The 8,197-nt window shown below is 37.4% G+C and overlaps 1 protein-coding gene across 1 annotated transcript in view; it reads left to right on the top strand.

Annotated features, from left to right (window-relative positions):
• Window positions 1-922: 922 nt before the first annotated feature.
• The window catches only part of CFAP69 (cilia and flagella associated protein 69), a gene marked incomplete at its 5' end in the record, with an annotated part of 30,290 nt that continues 23,015 nt past the window's right edge, over window positions 923-8,197 (top strand). Inside the window, 4 exons of the mRNA XM_010142782.1 lie at window positions 923-978; window positions 2,027-2,136; window positions 4,692-4,768; window positions 6,165-6,209. Coding sequence (XP_010141084.1) covers window positions 923-978; window positions 2,027-2,136; window positions 4,692-4,768; window positions 6,165-6,209 — 288 coding nt within the window. The remainder of the gene's footprint in view (window positions 979-2,026; window positions 2,137-4,691; window positions 4,769-6,164; window positions 6,210-8,197) is intronic.

Below are 8,197 nucleotides of genomic sequence, written 5' to 3'. Positions count from 1 at the left end.
AACTGTATACAAAGGTCAGCGTTGAGGAGCAAATATGACTATCTAGTCGCAATGGAGAGCATAATCACATGGACTTCCACAGACTCTTTTTGATCTCCAGAAGAAGATTTATTCGAATTAAATTCACTAAGCCATCAGTTATTTTTTTATCTAAAACCATAATTTTTATAATAAATAAAACATAATAATTTATGTTCTGAAAACAAGAAGTGGATTAAACATACCACATTTTAATTTAATGCCCCCCAGAGATGTAGTTCATGTCCTTCCCTTTTTGATACTGAGCTGATAGAATAAGCTTACTTACTGAAGAAAATTGTGCTGGATAATACTGTTTACTGCTTATCTAGAGAGTATAAGATATATGATAAAATGCCCTTAGGATTCTGGGCTTGTAGATTCCTGAAACATCTTTCTGGCCTGCCTCAAGTTGCAGCGTGGAGGTGCTCAGAAGAGCTGGAATGAATACCTGACACTGACACACCCTGACATATCCTCACTTCAGTTGTTCACAACTTTGAATTTGCAGACTGTTTCCTAGTGGTGGCAGATCTCCACTCTAAGTCACTTAGATCTACATTTTTATACAATTACGTTATGTGTGACGTGCATTTGGATTTCTTAGTTGTCTTTCACCGAATCACAAAGAATTTCGGAGAAAGCGCCCACACGTGTGAACAAAAGATAGAGTTTTTAAAAGCCTCTTCAGTTACGAGAGTGCAGAATCTGTACTTGGAAGTGAGGCTTAATCAAGGAGCTAGTCTTGTTGCAAAGCACTTTCAGAATTTCATTGTCTTGTGATTTTTAAATCTAGTTTCCACTTTCATTTAAACTTAGAAGGGGATAAATATAACCATTTAATGTTCTAAAGCAAACTGCAATTAAAACCTGCTTTTCATTCTTTTACTTCAGAAAGATTTAGAAAAAGAGCAGCTGAAAACTCTCAGGAAGATAGCCAAGCATTTTGAAAATGGGCTTGTATCCTTTTTGCCACTGTAGAATTCTGAAGTCATGATGGTTTATGTATGATAATGCTCTGACCTTTCAGCAAAGCGTTTTACGATGTGCTGTGCTTCCACATGGAGAGCGGCGATGGTCCACACACATTCCCATCATCAGCCTTCTTGTGCACACATAGCCAAGGCTAGTAGGTCCAACAAGATTCCCGGAGGCTAGACTCATTTATTACAAAATCTATAGAGGAATCTCCTCCCTACAGCATTTGAAAGTGTTCAAAATATAGTTGGTGTACTTTCAACTCAGAACAGATAAGCATAGTAATTGTCACTACTTAAGAAGAGGCAGATAAAATAGCAATGACTTCCAATGAGAAGACATTTTAAAGAAAAATAAAGTCACGCTAATTTATCTGAAACTGTCTTCATATTCGCAGTACAAATTGAAAGGCTTCCAATAATCAGAAGTACTAGAGAGGGTCTGGGTGTATGGAAAAATGTGATTAATTTCATACAGTTCAGCTAATTGGCACAGTGATTTAAACTACCACATGACATCACAACTGAGTTGTGGTTGAGTACTTACAGGCAGTTCCCACGAGTCAGTGGATTGGTAATAACTTCTCAGTCTCAGTGATCTGTTCAGTTTTGATCTTGTGCCTCTACCCCAAACTAGATAATATGTGTTTGGTTTTGTTAGTCACTTGGGACTAGAATAGGAAATAATTTAAACACCTCAAGACTATCTCAGAATTTAGATAGATAAATCCAACACTGTGATGTAAAAACTTTTCAGCCTGTATTTTTAGATATTGAGTGCTGAACTTCCAGTGAGTTCAGCTGGTAAGAAAGCTGAATCAGCTTTGCAAGAGTTGTACTTTTGTAAAAGTAAGGCTGCTACAAAAAGCCCAACTATTGACACATATGCTTCATTTTAGACATCTAACTTTGAAAGCATTGGCCTTGTTTTTTCTTGGTCATGTCTTAAGTATGATGAATTCAGTTTTCAAATTTTTCTTCTGATTCATAGCGGCTCAAACAACCTGATTTCCTTAACTTTAAATTAAAAGCCCCTTAAGGATTTAGCACAAATAATTGAAATTCTTAACCTGTGTGCAGAAAAAATTAATGAACAAGAAGCTTTCACTGAATCTTTATGTGAACTTATTAAATTATGTGGGTGAGTACTTCAGCCCTTCTTTTAGAGATTTAAACACTGCTTATTAACATGTTCATACATTTTGTAAGGCAACTGACATGTCCATACAGATCTATCTACAAGGCATTTATATCTGCAAGGTATCTATTATATCATCCTTCCTTTTCATGGACTGTGTTTTCCTTGAGTCCAATTTCTGTTGGCCTGAAGGAGGGACCTATTACATCATTCAAAACTGGATTATAATTGGCCCCAGCTTGCTTGGAAGCAAGATTCCCCAAGGTGTCTTATAGCCTGAGTAAGTTGTTCTGGGACTGCTTGCCTCAAAACATTCATCAGCTGAGTCCGGCTGAGGTATGTTCTGCTGTTTCAAACAAGCTGCCTAAGTGAGTTTAAAAAACTGAAGTGACACAAAGACACTTTTAAACCTGAAACCCATATTTCAGAAAAGAAAGAGCCACAACAATTGGAGGATTTGGGATTTATAATTACTTTATTTTGCAGGAACTTTTGGGCATCTTCGTTGTCATACTGTACTTTACATTATTTGTGGAATAGAATTTAGGTGTTATCCACACTTGTCAGTAGTTTTCTTCTCCTTAGTAATTTAATAAATTTACTTCTGGAATGTTTGTAACTACAGTTCCTCCTACATTTAATTATAATTGGAGAGAATAAGCAAAAGAAAAATTATGCCAGACATAAAATGAATTGCATAGAAAACCATATATTCAAATAGGTTGTTAGGTTTAATAAACATAGAACTTCTCAGCTGAATCTTTTAGTTCCCTGAGCACCATCACTTGTACTTCTTTCCTTTGCTGCCACACAGTGGAGAATGAGAAAGTACATCACGAAGTTTCGTTTTCTTCAGTGTTTGTCAGAAGCGTGACAAAACTGAGAATGAGTGTATAAAGTCGATAAAATGTAGTTGTGAGTAAGGCTTTTCATCTCTTAGAGCAGTTCAGCAATAATTGTGTTTTCTGCAATGAATATATTTTGGAAGATTACACCCTTGAGGCTTGCTTTAATTTCTGTACTGTGGAAATTCCCCCATAATTCACTACTACCTCATATAAAATTGTAGAATCATAGAATGCTTTGGATTGGAAGAGACCTTCAAAGGTCATCTAGCCCTGCAGAGAGCAGGGACATCTTCAGCTAGGTTAGGTTGCACAGAGCCCTGTCTAACCTGGTCTTGAATGTTTCCAGGGATTGGGCATCTACCGCCTTTCTGGGCAACTTATGTCCATGTTTCACCACCCTATTGTAAAAAATTTCTTCCTTATATCTAGTCTAAATCTACCCTGTTGTAACCAGTTTCCAGTCTTGCTCATCAGAGGGGCTACACTTTTTTTGACCTTTCTTTTCTAATTGACTTACCTGGAGAAGCCCTTATTATTGTTTGCATCCCTTGCCAGTTTCATCTCCAACTGCACCCTGGCCTTCCCAACCTCATCCCTACACAACCGGGCAGTGTCCCTATACTCCTCCCAGGAAACCTGTCCCTGCTTCCACTGCCTGGGCAGTGCTTGCTTGCCCTTTATCTTGACCAGCAGGTCTCCACTCAGCCGTGCGAGTCTCTTCTCTTCCTTGCCTGATTTCTTACACCTGGGGTCAACAGCTCTGGCGCTCTATGAAAAGTGTCCTTAAAGATCTGCCAGCCCTGTTCTGCTCCCTTGTCCCTAAAGGGCTGTTTCCAAGGGGGTCCTATTGACTCACTCCTTGAAGAGCCAGAAGTTTGCTTTATGACAAAAAGAGAAGCCTGTAACTAGATGAAAGGGCTATTTAAAATTTCCTTGAATATACTAGAACTCTTGTAATAAAATTTTCCACTCTTTTGTAACTGCTTCGGTTTACCTGTCATCTTCTCACTTTTTTTTTCAATGCCTGTTTCTTTTTTTTTTTTTTTTATCCCAGATTTATTCCATTATTTGCTCTCTCTTTTCCTCTGGCTATGTTCACAGAAGTAAACCTACCAGAAAGCTGCTTCTACACGATGACCTGCAGAGACCTTAGCATAACATCTTAATGTTTACTGTTAGAGAATTTTTAGCACTTATGTGTTTATGTCATATCTGAGTATATCACAAATATTATTGACTATTTCTTAATAAAGTAAATTTATCATTGGTATATTAGGAGCCAGTGTTTTTGTTTTATTTTTATCAGTTTCAAGAAGTCTTGCCTAGGGGTATGATCCTTTTTTTCCACTTTCGCATGTTTGTGCATAGTCTAGCTCTGCAATAGCCTAACAGTGCCTGGGTTCTGGGACTTAATCTTCCACATTTAAATTACTTTTCTTTATTCAGTATTTCTTATTGCATCAAATGTGAATTATGAAAATATTACCTATAAACATGTACCACTAGTTGCCAAAATGTAGTTGCCAGATTATGGAATTGGAACTTTCAGTGTAGAATCAGCATTGCAAAGAATGTATTTGTCCCGGGAAAAGAGTCATTATTTGCAAAGGAAGAAGAGAAAAGCTGTTGAGCTTTTCTAGTGACTTGATTAGAGTGTTCTTCTGCAGTGTTTTAAGCATAGTTGTAATATTTTTAAATTTCATTTTGCAGGTTACCATTTCAAAAAAAGAAATTATCTGATGAAGTAAGCTATTCTGTGGCAGTTTCAAAGTCAATTGCACAGCTGGGTGAGTGTAAACTGATATGCCATAATAAAATTAGTATTATTATACCATAATAAAATTAACTGTATTGGCACAATCTGAGTTTCTCGTTACCTCCTTAGTAAACTCAAAGTAATTTCTTTCAATTATTCATTCAGTTCTGTGTGCTTTTCAGTGTTAGAACCATTCTTACTTTGCTGTGCAGCTAACCTCCAGATTCGCTAGCAGAATTACCCGTTTGCCAGTGTCAGAAGCTACATGAGATAACTTTATCAGTACAGCTGAAGAACTAAACCTGTCTATAGCCTGTTTCATTTCATTTTGCCCTGGCATATTACTATAAACACTGAAACCTGGGATAAGGGGAAAGTGTATCCTTCCTGCTTCTTTGAAACCAAATGGAAGAAACAAAGGAGAAACAGTAACCCCTGACTCTCAGCTCAAACCTTCAAAACAGAAAAGTCTGAAACCTGTCACCTACAAAGGCAAAACACAACTCAGCGTGGTGCCATGCCTTACTAGAAGCAGCAGTTTCTGACTTCAGCCTCCTGCTGCATCTGAGTCATGAGATTCTATCTTTCAGAAATCTGTTTTAAGAGAGCTGTTGAGGAAAAGTCATGCCTTAAGGTCACTGGACCTCTTAGTACCAGAACACCTTTTTATGATCTTGATGTCACATTTGTAATTTTCAAAGAAATACTGCAAGCACTGTAGGTCAGAAGGGATCCAGAATAGAGCAGAGGTGATATATCAGTTTACTTAATGGTAGAATTTAAATGGTAAAGAGGTAGCACAATCAACTTGTCATATATGGAAAAAAGATTATCCTGGAAATGGGTGAGAAAAAAAATATTTTTAGAAGTCTTTCACAGATCCAAGTAGATAGCAGAATGGCCTCCTGGTTTGGGGTAGTTCCAGATTCTCTTTACAGGTGTATGTCCAAAAAGATACTGAAATATAAAAGGTTGTTTATATTATCATGTGAGGCACTTGTAACTCTCCATGGAATTCTCTTTATCTTTTGGAAAAGGATCTCTTTCTGTGGTTCCTTTATGTCATAACATGTCTGCTGGAAGAAGTCTTCCTAACATGGTAATGATGACAACATCCTAGTGAGGTAGCTTTCTTCTGAATTACACAACTTCTGGAATAACGTCCTGTCTCTTATAAGGGTCTGCAGCCATAAGGCAGAGGAGGTCACTTTTTGATTAACCGCATTGACTCCATTGACCTCTTCAGTGCTGGAGTCCCTGTATTTTATAATCCCTTTATTTTATAATCAAACTTTGCATGAAAAGACAGATATGCAGGGGATATGACCAAAGGAAACACTAAGTACTGTAAATAGAAGTGTTAATATTACTTTCTAAAAAGAATTACACACTTTGTAAATTGTTTTGTTTTTTTCTGTTTCTAACAGGTTACTTGATGAGGGTGCCAAGCTCTCAAGTTAGAATACAAATCTGTAAGTGTGTTGTTAGCTTTTATAATACAGAGCTACCAAGAAAACTATTTTCAGGTAAAGCACAGTATTTTCAAGGGTCACAAGAAATCAAGTGTTTATTATCCCAGCTACTTTGAAATGGCTCTTTTAATTAGCTATGGATTAATTTTTTCTTTATAACTATAGTTATTGTATCTCATAGATTAAATATGTAGCACTGGCAAATGTGCAATTGCCATGTTTTTATAGAAGTGCATACTCAAAATCTGAAATTAGTTCACCAATGTACAAAGAATTAATTATTACACTTAGGGGATTAGGATTAACTAGTGTCTAGAAAATGTGAGGTGGTCACAAGTACTCTGAAACATGGATGATGGAGGAAGAAAGAGTAGTTAGGATCAAAATTACAAGAAGGGAAATAAAATTTTCAAATTTGTGTATGTAGCATGGAGAAAAGCGGCTCCAGTTTCACTTGTATTGCTTGTGAGGGATAGATCTGAGCCCATCTAAATTTGATGAGGTCATATTAGATGGCCACATTTGAGCATAAGCTCAAAATAAATAAATTCATTGTATTTATAATAAATTGTGTGACTTGCCTCTGCAGAAAGAGGCTGATGATGCCTGCGTATGAGCTCAAGCTTGATCCTCTGCTATTACAGATATGCATAGAAACTGGCATCAGAATTCACTACTATTTATTCCTTTGATACTTATGATGGTGGCAGGCAAAATCAGTCACGGATCTCCTCCAAGATGGGCAGAGGATCACATGCTGTGAGACAGCACTAGGTTTATAGGCAAGCAAGCTACATTGTCACAGTGTGGAACTAGAGTGCAGGTGAGGGAGCTGGATGTCAATGTGCTCCCTTGCTGTGTTCCTACAGCGTGGCACTAGTTCCGGTGCCCTCTTGCTATTATCATTTATTTTGGAAGGCCTAAAGAAGCTGCTGTTGCAACAGCCCTCAAAAATTCTAGATAAGTGAATGTTAAATATTGAGAGATTTTACTCTTCTGCTCTAGATTTAGAAAATGTTATCTCAAAAATGAAGATTGTATTTCAATCTGATTCTTTTAAGTCAAATTCTTAATCTCTATTTGTGAATCTTGCCAAAGTTTGATCCTGCAGAGTTTCATCTATAGAGTAATACCAATTTAGAGCCAATCAGAGCTTAGTTACAACTCAATTCACCATGTGCATTATCTGCATTTATCAATCCTGCATCTCATGTTATGTGATATATTTTTAAAGCTATTTAAGATAAACTTTACTTTCATAAGTAAGCATATATAAATATAAGTTTCTTTTCTCAATGCTCCCCTTCCTCATAATTCAGTTATGAAATACGGATTTGCATATGCATGGATGAAAGTAAAAACAGGGAGACATTAGAAAGTAAGTTTATAAATCAAAGGTTGTATTCACATACTTTAAGCACTATGTTAATAGAAAGCATTAACCACCTAGTGAATAAGTTACAGAAAAGAACTAGGTCATAGAATCAAGGAATAGTTTCAGCTGGAAGAGACCTTTAAGATCATCAACCCCAACTATTAACCCAGAACTGCCAGGTCACCACTAAAGCATGTCCCTCAGCACCACATCTACATGTACTTTAAACACCTCCAGTGATGGTGACTCCGCCTCTGTCCTAGGCAGCCTGTCCCAGTGCTTCACAGACCTTCACAGTAAAGAAATTTTTCCTAATATCCAGCCTAAATCTCCCCTGATGCGATTTCAGGCCAGTCTGTTTTGTCCTATCACTTGTCACTTATGAGAAGAGACTGACCCCCACCTCGCTACAACCTCCTTTCAGGGAGTTGTAGAGAGTCTCCCCTCACCCTTCTTTTCTCCAGACTAAACAATCCCAGTTCCCTCAGCCTCTCCTCATAATATTTGCTCTCCAGCTTTGTTGCCCTTCTCTGGAGATGCTCCAGCACCTCAAAGTCCTTCTTGAAGTGAGAGGCCCAAAACTGGACACAGTACTCAAGGTGTGGCCTCACCC

Source organism: Buceros rhinoceros, unplaced genomic scaffold (assembly GCF_000710305.1).
Source record: "Buceros rhinoceros silvestris isolate BGI_N320 unplaced genomic scaffold, ASM71030v1 scaffold10579, whole genome shotgun sequence".
Lineage (NCBI taxonomy): Eukaryota > Metazoa > Chordata > Aves > Bucerotiformes > Bucerotidae > Buceros > Buceros rhinoceros.
This window is presented reverse-complemented; position numbering and strand designations above follow the sequence as displayed.